The 14,886-nt window shown below is 42.7% G+C and overlaps 1 protein-coding gene across 4 annotated transcripts; it reads left to right on the forward strand.

Annotated features, from left to right (window-relative positions):
* Positions 1–8,688: 8,688 nt before the first annotated feature.
* DNAJC28 (DnaJ heat shock protein family (Hsp40) member C28) lies at positions 8,689–14,648 on the forward strand. 4 transcript variants are annotated; one of them, XM_030578874.1, is made up of 2 exons: positions 8,689–8,784; positions 13,284–14,648. In XM_030578874.1, the coding sequence occupies exon 2, from the start codon at positions 13,319–13,321 to the stop codon at positions 14,456–14,458; it is 1,140 nt and encodes a 379-aa protein (XP_030434734.1). In that variant the 5' UTR covers positions 8,689–8,784; positions 13,284–13,318; the 3' UTR covers positions 14,459–14,648. The 4 variants fall into 4 exon arrangements, with proteins under 4 accessions (XP_030434734.1, XP_030434725.1, XP_030434716.1 ...); XM_030578865.1 differs by lacking the exon at positions 8,689–8,784 and adding an exon at positions 8,883–9,276; XM_030578856.1 differs by lacking the exon at positions 8,689–8,784 and adding an exon at positions 8,883–9,239.
* The last annotated feature ends 238 nt before the right edge of the window (positions 14,649–14,886 follow it).

Below are 14,886 nucleotides of genomic sequence, written 5' to 3' on the forward strand. Positions count from 1 at the left end.
TTATATAAATGCTGTTTTAAACTTACCTTTAAGGTAGTCTTCAATATGGAGGATGTCAATCCAGAAACTTTAATGAGCACTAAAATATGTAATTTTTTTAAAACAGCAATTGTCAAACTATAAAAATCAGTGAGAATGCTGCTAAGATAGAATAATGTGCTGAATACACCTGCTGTTCCCCCAATACAGTAACTCCCCACTTAATGTCCTCTCACTTAACTTTTTTTCAATCTTACGTCCCTGCTCAATTACAGAACATGCTCTATTTAAAGTTGTGAAATGTTTCTCTATAATGTTGTTTGGCTGCTGGCTTTGTCCACACCTGGCAGCACCCCATCAGCTCCCCTATGCCCCCCCCCCACAGCGCCTCCCTCCCACCAGCAGACCCCGCAGATCAGCGCCTTCCCCCTCCTCCCCCCGCCTCCTGCCCACAACAATCAGCTGGCTTGTGATGTTCAGGGGGCAGGAGGGAGGGGGAGCAGTGAGGACTCAGTGCGCAGGCTCCCCCTCCCTCCCCTGCCTCCCAAACAGCGCAAACCAGCTGATTGCCGTGGGCAGGAGGCAGGGGAGGGAGAGGGAAGGAGCAAGGACGTGGCATGTGGAGTAAAGGGGAAGAGGGGGGGAAGAAGAGGTGGGTTAAGGGTGGGGGCTTGAGGGAAGGGATGGAGTGCGTGGGCTAAGTGTTGAGCCCCCTGCCCTTGGTGCTTGCAGAGTAGGGGAAGCTGCCACTGCGCACCCTGTTTCTCCTAGCCTACAGCACCTTCAGCCTCCTTGCCTGCCTCATTGTCTCCTGTGGCAGTGGGCTGTGCCTGTGTGGGGTAAGGCAGGGGCACCTCCCAACTGTACTGTACTGTCTGGCAAAAAAAAATTTCCCTGGAACCTAACCCCCCCATTTACATTCATTCTTATGGAGAAATTGGATTTGCTTAACATTGTTTCAGTTAAAGTCACATTTTTCAGGAACATACAACATTAAGTGAGGAGTTACTGTACACTGACATTTAAAATTATTATCTCAATAGTATTTCTTGGCAGATGTGTTTTGATGTATTTCACAAACACTATAATATACAATGTATTTTACATCTGCTGATTTAGTTTTTCCAATATGAAATTAAAATGGGCACATATAAATGTCATGAACAAAACCAATCCCAGAATATGACCTTTAAGATAGATGCTATTGACATTAACCAATCCATAGCCACGAAATACATAATAAATTAAGAACACAATAAAAATGTCAGCTTTCCAACCGACACAACATTGATCTTTCTCAGGAACAGATGATCTGTGTGGAGCTTACTGTATAGCTTACAAACAAAATCAGAGACAATATTTAAATACAAAAGCATTATGTTTAAGAATAGATTTTAGTAAACTGTAACATTTTAGGGAAGAGATTTTGGTTCCTAGCAGAGATGGCACCAATATCGATAAAATAATAATTGATTATATACATTTCCAAAATCATGAAGCTGATCAAGTATAAAGTCCACTTAAAGAAGTTTTATATATCCTCTTTTACGGGACTTTATCCTGCATCTACAGGGAAAAGGATTATTTATATAATAAATCTTTTCCATTGTTTTTTCTTTTTTTCAGAGCAAGGGTACTATACATTAGACACGCTAAATACGTACATTAGATTACCTTGAAATAAAGTTTACCTTATGCCAATTTTTTTAGAAGTTGGGTTCTTCCCTTTTTTGCTTCTTTATGAAGTTTTATTTTTCCTGCCCCTCCCTCTCCTGCCTTTTGTCTTAGCAATTCCAGAAATGTTAAGTCTGATCTTCCCTGTTGTTGCTGGAAGACTTTCCTGGGGTGTGTGTTTTACAGTACTGATGAAAGGATGAGAGAGCTCTCAATAAACAAAAGGTTGAATCCGATGACATTTTAACAAAAACAACATTTATCCCAAATGCTCATTACACTCTGGAATTAAATAGGTGTTAACTAAAAAAGTTTTTGTAAAATTGAATTAAATCCTCTCTCCTCACAATTATTCAGTTTTCAACCTTTTCTTGACCCATCATAATTTCACTAGTTCAGTAGAGTCTTTCAAGGTAGAATCGATCTAAATTTCTAATGGAGGGTGGGGGGCGGGGAAAACACACACAAGCAGAAACCTCTTCGTGCTTAAAAAAATGCATGTTTTCTTTTCCTATCATACAGAAGAAAAAAAGGAGGGGGCTTTCCTCTCTCTTCCCTCCCTCTTGCAGTCAACTTAAAAAAGCATCTTGGCAGGAAAGGGGGCTGGTGGAAGAACAGAACTTACTTTACAGGAGATATAATGGGGACTCGCAGCTGAGAGACCTCTACTTGCCACATCAGGCACTATTGCTCCATCTAAGGATTCCAGAAACTCCCCAGCCAGAGACAACCCGTTCCTCCTGCTCCCTGTTCAAATTTTTCTGTGTGATGAGAGCTGATCTCATAGCCAAGGACGACAAGCTCTTGGGGAGCTAAGCTCTCCAAGCCATGGAGAAGGACAAGAAGGAGAACGTGTGCTCCATTCTCCTTTTAGCAGAAGAGGGTGAGCTGTACTCCTCCTTACTTTAACTCCTGCTGGTAATGCAGGTGACTCACTCCTTTAAAAAACAGGATGCCCCCAAAAACCTATGTAACATTTGCTAGTCTTCATTCTTTGGATTTCTCACAGGAGACTAACAAATAATATGGCATTACTTCTCCACCAAGCAGTTCTGTATTTTGGCTGGTAATACACACAAACTCTATATTCCCCATTCCCTATAAAAACAAAGATTATAATTTCTGAAACTGAGACATTGGTCAATAAAGTCATCAGTCTGTGTATTTAACTGCACATGTATGGCCCTTTTCAAGTAATGAATCTCAAGGCAACTTTCTATAACAATAAAACAAACATCTTTGGTAACAGTACAGAAGTTAAAAACTGTTCTTTTCTGATGTCAGAGGATGGGAGAGATTCTTTAAATTAATGTTGAATAGTCATTCCTTGATGTGAATGTGTAACTCCCCACTATCTCAAATCAGTAATATCAATACACAGTTTAATTTGTTCAAAATCTACTTTAATATCTATCACATATTAAACTTAAATGTTTTTCCTTTAATCCTGAATTAGGACATGGAATCTTTTAACCTTGTGGAAAATAAAATGAGGTTTATTCAGTGTTGGAGAAAGGTGCACAATAAGTAATATGTTCTATTCCATTCCTTATAGGTTCTTATACCATCCTCACTGCCATAGTATTTGAACAGCTTCCAGTAGTGCATTAAGAGATGTGACTAACACCATGTTTCCAATACTACAATTGTTTACAGAAAAATAAATCAAAAAATGCTGATATATCACTGAGCAAGACCTGTGTGTGAACTTCTTAAAAGCAAGCACACACTGAAGCAGTGAGAAATAAAAGTTTGTGTCTCTAAAATGCAATACATTCCTCTCACATCATTAAAATAAATACATTTACATTAATAAACAACAGGATAATCCCACACATGCACACCTTCCAATTCCTTACATATTGATGGAGAGATGCCAGATTTTAGCATCACAGTGAAAAAAAGCCATGCACATTACAATAAGCTTAAACATCACCTATCAAGTCACCCGTCTCTTTTGCTTTCTTCCAGGGAATGACAAACAGAGGGAGACTCTGTAGTTGGAATCCGATCAAACAAGCATACAACTGCTGAGGCACAATTTGGTCTGTAGATATTTAAGTCATTTCTTCTTATATTCACAGGGATCCTGCAGTGTAGATCACAACAAGGATCCTCACAATTCTGAAACCCTGTCTTCTTCTACCCAATCACATAAGAGGGAGATACTGAAAGTTTGCATTCATTCTAACTGCCCACAACATACTGCAGCTATCAGACTTAAGTAATTTTCTTAGGTAGGGTAAGAAAGAGACAGACAGACATACAATAATAAACAGAGAGAACAATAACTGTTGAAATGTCTTACACCCAAACAAAAACATTTCTTCCATGGCATCATTTCCACTTCATGTAAATGTTTAGGTTTGCTTCAGTTTTCATATATAGATCAAACAAAAGGAGAACAAACTGACTACACAGGGCCAGATTCAGAGGGGATGTAAGTGGTGATATAAATTACATATTCATAAAACAGTATAAGCAACATAAATTGGTGTAATTTACTCCAAAGAACAAAGCAAGGGGAAAAGCAACATATCAGGGTACAATCCAGACTAATGAGTTGCTGTATTCCTCCTCCCCTCTAACCTGGGGTGCCTTTTACAATGCTTTGCTTCTGTAGCCTCCAGCATGAAAGTCATTCCAAGCTATGTCTGTGTGTGTGCTGCAGCCATCCACACCTGGGCTCTTACTACACTTAGTTATACTGCAGGTGACCCCGACACACCCTCAGTATTAGATTTCCCCCCAGAAATGTATAGCCTATAACACCCACCCCTCTCTTGGACAATACAAGTTTATATAAAAGTCTCCTTTGCTTTAAAATGAATAATTTGCACAGAACCTGCCACCCCAAATGGAGTTTCCCAGACACTTCAGTTTGAACACATTGGCATAGATAAAACAATAAAGTAAGTTTATTCACTACAAAGAGAAATTTTAAATGATGTACAAGTAATGAGGCATAAGTCAGAAATGGTTACAAGAAAATAAAGTTACAACTCTGATGGTGCTTGATTTAAACTATATCAGAATCAAGCAAAGTAGTGTCTCACCATATACTTTCAGCAGTCTTACTGATCAAACTTCTTAGGTCAGGCCCATTCCACCAGTTCAGCACTGCTTCCTTTGTCCTTCAGGTGCTGTGAATGCATCTCCAGCTGATATTCAGGAGACAAGAGAGTCTATATGGAAGGATATTCCCTGCTGCTTTTTCCTCACCTAATTGAGGACACTTTGTTTCCCTACCTGCTTGATGACTCCGTTTATTGCTTAAATGCAAATTAAGCAGAGCACACATTCCTTTGAGACAGACCTGTCTGGCAACTTCAGTTTGGAATATGTTTTAATAACATCATAAAGTGGAATATTATAACTTCACATATGACGTTGCCACACACATTTTATCAGGACAATAATGACCAGAAAATTATGAGCTTTCAAATAACTCACAAGGCATACTTTGTACAAAGATTATTACAGTAGTATGTGTGGTGTGGACACATGAGGTACATTCTATCACAAGTGTGTAAAGAAAGATAAAACAGGCCTCCTTTTACACACTTATGTAGGTGCATAGGTGCTGACTTCTACTGGCACTGGTGGGTGCTTGACCCCCCCTCTGCCCCAGGCCCCACTCCCTCCTGCCCCCATTCCAAACCCTTCCCCAGATCTCTGCCCCAGCCTGCCTCTTCCCCTAAGCGTGCCACGTTCCCGCTCCTCCCCACTCCTCCCAGAGCTTGCTACAGCTCTTTGGCAGCAGCAAGCGCTGGAAGGTAGGTGGAGGAGCGGGGACTTGACGCACTCAGGGGAGGAGGCAGAGGAGGAGGTGATGTGAGGTGAGGTGGGGCAGGGAGCTTTGCTGCCAGTAGGTGCATAGCACCCACTAATTTTTTCCTATGGGTGCTCCAGCCCCAGAGCATCCATGGAGTCGGCATCTATGTGTTAGTGGCTTTTCTTGCTTCAGTGTTGCTGTCATTTCACCGACTGGGTGTACAATATTGCTTACCCCAAGCATTCAAAATCATGAATTGGGCTCAACAAATCCCATGGGATTGGCTTAAAAATCATGAAAATTAAAAAAAATAGAGAATTTGGGGAGGGTGGAGTTATTTGCCTTCTGGGTTCTGAGCCATTATAGGTGCAGTTAGTTCACTTTTTCAAGCATTTCTCTGCAACCATTAGAGCTAAACACTTAATTTTTTTAAATAAAAGCTGAGAGTGTCATGTAATCAGCTGACGTCAATAAGTGAACATAAGAAAAACATCAAATATTGAAAAACTTGCAATAAAATCACAAGACATAGCAGCACTGAAATGTAATTTACAATCTGATACAGCAGCTGATGCCCATTTACAAACATGATACACCCCCATGTAAAAACAAGGAGAAGTCCTTGTGGTACCTTGGAGACTAACAAATTTATTTGGGCACAAGATTTCGTGAGCTGGAACCCACTTCATCAGATGCATGGAGTGGAAAATACAGGAGCAGGTAAAATACATGAAATGATGGGAGTTGCCTTACCAAGTGTGAGGTCAGTCTAATGAGACAATTCAATTAACAGTAGGATACCAAGGGAGGAAAAATAATTTTTGTAGTGGTTATGAGAGTGGCCCATTTCAAACAGTTGACAAGAAGGTGTGAGTAACAGTAGGGGGAAATTAGGTTTAGGTTTTGTAATGACCCAACCACTCCCAATCTGTATTCAGGCCTAATTTGATGGTGTTAAGTTTGCAAATTAATTCCATTTCTACATTTTCACATTGGAGTGTGTTTTTGAATTTTTGTTGTTGAAGAATTGCCACGTTTAGGTCTGTTACTGAGTGACCAGGGAGATTGAAGTGTTCTCCTACTGGTTTTTGAATGTTATAATTCCTGATGTCGGATTTGTGTCCATTTATTCTTTTATGTAGGGACTGTCCAGTTTGGCCAATGTACATGGCAGAGGGACATTGTTGGCACATGATGGCAGTTATCACATTGGTAGATGTGCAGGTGAACAAGCCCCTGATGGTGTGGCTGATTGAATAGGTCCTATGATGGTGTCCCTTGAATAGATATGTGAACAGAGTTGGCACCGGGGTTTGTTGCAGGGTTTGGTTCCTGAATTGGTGTTTTTGTTGTGTGGTGTGTTGTTGCTGGTGAGTATTTGCTTCAGGTTGGGGGTAGGGTGACCAGATGTCCCGATTTTATAAGGACAGTCCCAATATTTGGGGCTTTGTCTTATATAGACACCTATTACCCCCCATCCCATCCTGATTTTTCACACTTGCTGTCTGGTCACCTTAGTTGGGGGGCTGACTGTAAGGGAGGACTGGCCTGTCTCCCAAGGTCTGTGAGAGTGATGGATCATCCTTCAGGACAGGTTATAGATCCTTGATGATGCGCTGGAGAGATTTTAGTTGGGAGCTGTAGGTGACAGCTAGTGGAGTTCCGTTACTTTCTTTGTTGGGCCTGTCCTGTAGTAGGTGACTTCTGGGTACTTTTCTGGCTCTGTCAATCTGTTTCTTCACTTCACCAAATGGATATTGTAATTTTAAGAACGCTTGATAGAGATCTTGTGTTTGTCTCTGTCTGAGGGATTGGAGCAAATACGGTTGTATCTCAGAGCTTGGCTGTACCCCCATGTACATCACTTCTGAGTTTGGCACACATTATCTTGAAACCAATATTACACACGCACAGGGCCCGTGCAAGGAAGTTTCACGCCCTAGGCGAAACTTCCACCTTGTGCCCCCCTGCCCTGCAGCAGCTCCCCCCCCACCCTGAAGTGTGCCGCCCGCCCCCGTGGCAGCTCCCCACCCTCTGGCCTGAGGAGCCCTGCAGTACCTCCCCACCCCAGCTCACCTCTGCTCTGCATCCTCTCCAAGCAGGACTGCGCAGTGGAACCCCTGGGCTGGCGGCTGCTGGCAGCGGCGTGCTGACCCAGGGGACCTCCCTGGGTTGCCAGTGGTGCGCCAGGGCAGCCCAGAGGATTCCGGGGGCCTGGGGTCTTCAGCGGCGGGGGGCCCTTCCGCTCTGGGACACGCCGCCAAAGTGCCCCGGAGACCCGCCGCGGGCCCCCCCCACTGCCAAATTGCTGCCGAAGCGGGACCAGCTGCCAAAGTGCAGCCGGGTCTTCAGTGGTAATTCTGTGGCGGAGGGCCCCCGCCGTTGGTCTCCGGAGCACTTCGGCAACTGGTCCCAGAGCGGAAGGGCCCCCCGCCGCCGAACTACCGCCGAAGACCGGGCTGCATGTTGGCAGCGGGTCCCGCTTCAGCGGTAATTCACCGGCCGGGGGTCCTTCCACCCCGGAGTGGAAGGGCCCCCCACCAGCGAGGACCGGGAGCAGAAGAAGCTCCAGGGGCCCGGGCCCTGCGAGAGTTTTCCGGGGCTCCTGGAGCGAGTGAAGGACCCCGCTCCAGGGGCCTCGAAAACCTAAGCCTGACGCTCTCATTGACATCACTGAGAGTTCATTCACCCAGCACCTGTCTCGGGATAAGGAATGCCCAGTTCTTTCCAAGTTACCATGTTTCTAACCATGATAAATTAACAGCTGGCTGGCCCTGACAGTTTTGTTCTGATTTCCCAGGGACTTCATAGGGCATTTAGGTCCCAGCGACATGGCTTTTCAAGTAAGCTGCAGGTGTTTCGGGCTGCTGAGGGGAACACTTTGAACACTGTCTCGGGGCTGGCTGTACATTACAGATGGCACAGGGGTGGGGTGGGGGGTAATTTACTGTTTGTTGCTATATCCGAACATCCTTCAGAGCCCCTCTCCCAACCCCCTCCCACTGCGGTCTCCCGCCCACGTGGCACCCGCCCAGCCCCTGTGAATTCTCTCACGCAGGCCGCGGGTCACAACAAACCCACACCCTGTCACGTGCCAGGCGGACGCAGAAGCTATCGGGGTGACGCGAGAGTCCTCCGTCTATGGTCGGGACTACATAGCCCACAATCCCAGGCGGCACGTTGGAATGGGAGGGGGCGGGGCCGCTGCGCCTGAGAGAGCTGCTAGGAGCCGTCCGTGAGCGCGGGGTGAAAGGAGCTGCCCCTCCCTCCGCGCTTCCAGACACCGCCCCTCAACGTCCGCGTGCTTTCCCGCTCCCCTACGCATGCGCCAAGCAACGGGGGCGGGAGGGGGCCAGGTGAGGCGGCGGCGTTGGGCATCCGCGGCGTTGATAGGCGGGGGCAGTAGGGGAGGGGCAAGGGGCGCTGCAGGGCCCGGCCCCGGGGGCGGGGGGAGTGAGCCCGGGGGGCTGTGCCGAGGCCTTGGTGGGGGGCGGGGGTGACTCTGTCAGTCCGCCTCTGCCCCCGCCCCCTGAGCGGGGTAATGCCGGTTAGTGGCCGCGCCAGCCACAGGCGGCCCCTTGGTTGGGGCTGCACAGCTCCGGAAGTGGCCCGTCACCCTGGCCTCTCAGCCCCAGTCTGGCCGCGGCCTGTGCAGCTGTTCATCTGTCATTGTAATGCGGTGAGCCAGCGTCCCCGATCTCTAGGCTTCTCCCCACACCATTGCACAGCTGGCACTCGCTCCTGCGAAGGCATTGCTTGAGCTGGGGGAAAGGTAGCTCTAGAGCTGGATAATCAAGTTTTACCATAAATGATGAGTCTAGAGTAACCCTTCTACTGCTGTGAGCAAGGTGAGGCCAGGTCTACACTGCAGATCTGTATTGGTGTATAACTATGTCACCTGGGTGTGAAAAGGCCACATCTCTGAGCAATGTACTTATACTGACCTATCCCCAGGTGTAGCCAGCACTATGCTGACAGAAGCAGCTCTCCGATTGATGCAGTTATACTGCCTCTCGGGGAGGTGGATAACTATGCCGACAGGAGAAGCTCTCCCAATGGCACAGGAGCATCTTCACTTAAATGTTCAGTGGCACAGGTGCATTTGTGCAGCTGCAGCGTTTGAAGTGTAGACCTGCCCTGAGTGTTTGCAGATGGGAATGTTCATTTAATTTTTGTCACAGATGCCTGTACTGCGTGATAGTACAAAATACCATTTTGCATAGGTCTTACATAACTATCTTATATAAAGCACCACACACTGCTGTATATAATGTTATACATAATCCTAGCAGCTTTTATTTAAAATGATCAACAATCAAATATTACTTCTAGATTTACAAAAACAACAAGGAGTCTGGTGGCATCTTAAAGACTAACACATTTATTTGGGCATAAGCTTTTGTGGGTAAAAAAACCTCACTTCTTCAGATGCATGGAGTGAAAGTTACAGATGCAGGCATTATGTAATGACACATGAAGAGCAGAGAGTACTTCACAAGTGAAGAACCAGTGCTGAAAGGGCCAATTTGATCAGGGTGGATGTAGTCTGCTCCCAATAATAGATGAGGAGGTGTCAATTCCAGAAGAAGCAAAGCTGTTTTTGTAGTGAGCTAGCCACTCCCAGTCCCAATTCAAGCCCAAATTAATGATGTTAAATTTGCAAATGAATTTTAGTTCTGCTGTTTCTCTTTGAAGTCTGTTTCTGAAGTTTTTTGTTCAAGGATAGTTTTTAAATCTGTTATAGAATGTCCAGGGAGGTTGAAGTGTTCACCTACTGGCTTTTGTATGTTACCATGCCTGATGTCCGATTTGTATCCATTTATTCTTTTACGTAGGGACTGTCTGGTTTGGCCAATGTACATGACAGAGGGGCATCGCTGGCACATGATGGCATATATAACATTAGTAGACGTGCAGGTGAATGAGCCCTTGATGATGTGGCTGATGTGGTTGAGTCCTCTGATGGTGTTGCTAGAGTAGATATGGGGACAGAGTAGGCAATGAGGTTTGCTACAGGGATTGGTTCCTGGGTTGGTGTTTCTGTGGTGTGGTGTGTAGTTGCTGGTGAGTATTTGCCTCTGGTTTGAGGGGGGTTGTCTGTAAGCGAGGACTGGTCTGCCTCCCAAGGTCTATGAGAGTGAGGGATCGTTTTCCAGGATAGGTTGTAGATTGTTGATAATGTGCTGGAGAGGTTTTAGTTGGGGGCTGTACGTGATGGCCAGTGGTGTTCTGTTATTTTCCTTGCTGGGCCTGTCCTGTAGCAGGTGATTTCTGGGTACCCATCTCGCTCTGTCAATCTGTTTCCTAACTTCCCCAGGTGGGTATTGTAGTTTTAAGAATGCTTGATAAAGATCTTGGAGATGTTTGTCTCTGTCTGAGGGATCAGAGCAAATTCGGTTGTATTTTAGGGCGTGTGATGTGTCCTAGATGGAAGCTGAAGGCATGTAGGTAAATAGGTAAATTTAAACAATAGTAACGAGTAGTGGATTGTACAAGTACTTTTAAGTGATACAGTACTTAGAAGCTGATTTTTTTTTCCAGCCAGATTATAATTATAAAGCAGGTTTAATTCTGAGCCTAATCTTAATTTGACAGAAACTCAGAGTGGCTAATGGGCATAAAAACTTTCAACACACTATTTTGAGTAAGCATGAATATATGAAAAACAGTTACACAGAGTTGTAGGGGATTCATCCTCTGACTAATGCACTCAGTTCTAAGAGATGGTCTATTGATCTTATTTAACACATTTGCATTCTTTTTTAAGGCAACAAGAGACTATAATCATCATCTAGTCCAGTGGTTCCCAAACTGGGGTTTGCAAAATGTTACAGGGTTTTTTTGGAGGAAAAATTCCATAATGGCGGACAGAGCTGTCCCTAGGGACCCTAGGCAGCATGGGGCCAGCAGCTCAAAACCCCTGGACTTCCCAGAGCTAAGCAGATCAAAGCAAGCATATCTATCACAGGGAGGAGATTTAAACTTCAAGACTCCGTATAAGAAATGGAAAGGGAGGTGGATATTTTCTGCTGTTTTTTAAATTAAATAGGCAGCTAGTATTGTTTTTTAAATTATTATGAAGAACAAGTTTAAGCTTTGTTGTAACATGGGTTGTTTGCCTGGACTGCTGAAGACCTGAATGTTTGTGTGGGAGGAACTCTTTGAGTTGGCATCTTAAATACCTTCATGCTGTTTCACATCTGATGCTCCTTGATGAAACATAGGAGCCTTGTCTTATAACAGGCTTATTCAAAGTGATACAAGCTACGAAACTGAGATCTTGGAAGAGTGTTGCCATTTTCATAATGTAATAAAAATACTGTAATGATAAATAATAGTGTGCATGTCATAAAAACAAATTTTATATGTCCAAGATCACTGCTTTTATAATTTATACTCAGGTAAAGGAGACGATCCCTGGAAATATTAATTTTTAGGAGCGGGTTCGCAAGGCTTGACATTTTAGTGAAAGGGGTTTGCAGGTTGTTAAAGTGTGAGAACTGCTGATCTAGTCCAACCTCCTGCATAACCAAAGCCATAAGAATTCATAGTGGTAGTGTTTATAATAAGAAAGTAAAACAAGGCAAGGTGATTAGAAAATAAAAGAAACCCCTGCTGATCTTAAGTTTAAAAACCTGTTCTTTGATCCTGTATGTGTGCAGTTGTACCTTTACAAGGCATTCAGGACAGATGATCAATATTGAATGCTTCTAATCTTGCCTCTTTTCAGAAGGTTCTTCCAAATAGATAAATTTTATGCAGCTAGCAGGCTAAGTAACAGTAATTGATTCAACCTGTCCAGTTTTATATCTTGTAATGCAAGCTGACACAAAGAGTTATGGTGGTGGTGGCTATGAAAGTAAAGATGATCTTAGTGTACTGTGCAAGGAATTAGGCTGACGATTCTCATGAACAGTAATGGGTTGTTCCAGTGGTGTATTTGGTGTATAGTTTTTGCTTGCTTCCTATCTTTCTATAGTTGATTTTTGTGTGAAAAATCATCTTTTATGTAAGTGTTTGAAAAAAAATTGCTTTGGGATTCCAGCACTTTCAGCAACCAGTCTTCTCAGCAGAATCCAAGTTAAGGCATTATTGCTCTTTTCTATTCTTATTAAAAACTTAATGTTCTAGATTTATTTTATCTTACTAACAGGAGTAAAAGAGGTTGGCATCTAGGATATTTGAATCCTTCTGGGGTAAAGCAGTTTGCCATCTAAATAACTGAATAATATGAATATGGCTTTAACTTATGCTGCAAAATGCAGTAGGGTCTGATCCAATAAACTTTTAAGTATACAATGGAAAATAGATCCTGGGGCATTCATAAGTGTGGATAGAGTCCAGCTGGCGGGTACTTTATATTTAGAGTTTGACTAAAATGCAACTGTATTGGCAGGGCTCTGTTATTACACAATTATGTCTTCAACATAGTTATAAAGCACAGCTCTCTGCAATGTAGAGAAGACATAACTGTGTTTTAAGAAACATGCTATAACTTGGTCTCTGTTTAAAGCCTAGGGTATTTACCCTGCAAAAGAGAACTGCTTTTTTGTGATACTAGGAGAGCTGTATTGCAAATGAATTTTCATTTGTAGTATATACAGGATTCTTGTGTGTGTAAACAGTGCTAATCTGCTGTTACATTATATATATTTTGGCAAGTGTATGACTGAGAGTTGGCCTCTAAAATAAAGATCTTTGTACATAAAAAATAATCTGTATTTTGATAATCTTTGGAAGTAAATGAAAACTAGTTAATGTCAGAAGTTTTTAAGAAATATTGGCTTTTAAAATTCAACATGTTAGTTTCACTTTATGTTCAGTGTTTTTATTTTTTTTTATTTATTTTTTCCAGGTCATTGTTTAGGATGTAGCAGCATCTGAAGAAATATGAAGTGGCTTTGTGTCATATGGACAAAAAAAATTGGATGTCATCTCTGGGCACTTTCAACAATGATTCCCAAAAAAGTAAAAATATTTCCTTATCCCTATATAATTGAGCATAGAATGTTGTCAAGTTACAAATCTAAAAATAACATCAAAGACTCTTATAGACTTCTTAAACTTCAGGTGGGGTGTTCCCTAGATGATGTAAGAAATTCATTTAGAAATCTTGCCAAACAGTATCATCCAGACAGTGGTTCCATCACAGCTGATTCCGCAATGTTTATGCAGATAGAAGCAGCATACCGAACTGTGCTTTCTGATGTGGCCAAGAAAATGAAATCAAGTGAAAATGAAGATGAAGAGGAAACCAAATTCAAATCCAAAGCACCGCAGCACAGGCAGTATTTAAGTTTTGAAGGTGTTGGTTTTGGGACTCCAAGTCAAAGAGAGAGACAGTACAAGCAGTTTAGAGTAGACCGTGCAGCTGAGCAGGTGATGGAATATCAAAAGCAGAAACTTGAGAGCCAGTATGCTATGGACGCTATGATAGCCAAAGATATAAGGCAGAGTAAGAAGATAAAAATAACCCAAGCAATTGACCGTTTGGTTGAGGACCTCATCCAGGAATCAATGGCTAAAGGAGACTTTGATAACCTCAGCGGTAAAGGAAAACCATTGCAGAAATTTTCATACTGTCCACATATTGATCCTATGACTCACAACCTGAACAGAATTCTAATAGATAATGGATACCAACCAGAATGGATTCTGATGCAGAAAGAAATACGAGAAACTATTGAGGAACTAAGAAGGAACATAGTAGCATCTAGGAATAAACTTGGAGAGCCAATGACACCATGTAGACAGAAACAATGGAGTCAGATTTGTGAACAATTAATAGAAGATATCAAGAAACTAAACAAAAGAATTAATGACTTTAATTTAATTGTTCCCATTCTGAACAGACAAATGGTTCATTTTAATGCAGACAAAGAAATTGCACGAGCACAGGCGGCTTATGAGATCCTGATGGAAAAAACAAAGACTACTGATGTGGATACAAAGGAAAATGAACAGGAAAAAGTTAAAATATTTAGGCTTAAATGCAGCTTTTTGAAGTGGATAAATCTTATGCTGAAATAAAATAAAATGGATATACTGGATTTGATTAAATATTTGTAATACATTTTGTCATTTGAGAGAGAATTTTTCAGGTTTACTGAAAATATAAAACCTACCTGTTTTAATGTTTAGAAGGAATCTAGCTGCTTGACCTGGCTGTCCAAGTGGTCAATATGAAAGCTGCTTAAGAATAAATAATTTTTCTCAGCCAGTTTTGCTTTTGTCATGCTTATTCTTCTGCATCTATCGAACCAGTGTTTTACTTGGGTAAATCAGAAATAATTAAGCCTTGTAAAAGTATCATTATCGTTGCTTTACAAATTAGGAAACTGAGGTGCAAAGAAATGACAGCAAGTTAGTGACAGAACCAAGAATAGAATCTATATTATCTAACTTCCTATCCTGTGCTCTATTATTTGAACCATTCTACCCTCTTACTTTGAATGCTC

Source organism: Gopherus evgoodei, chromosome 1, assembly GCF_007399415.2.
Source record: "Gopherus evgoodei ecotype Sinaloan lineage chromosome 1, rGopEvg1_v1.p, whole genome shotgun sequence".
In the NCBI taxonomy this organism is placed as follows: Eukaryota; Metazoa; Chordata; order Testudines; family Testudinidae; genus Gopherus; species Gopherus evgoodei.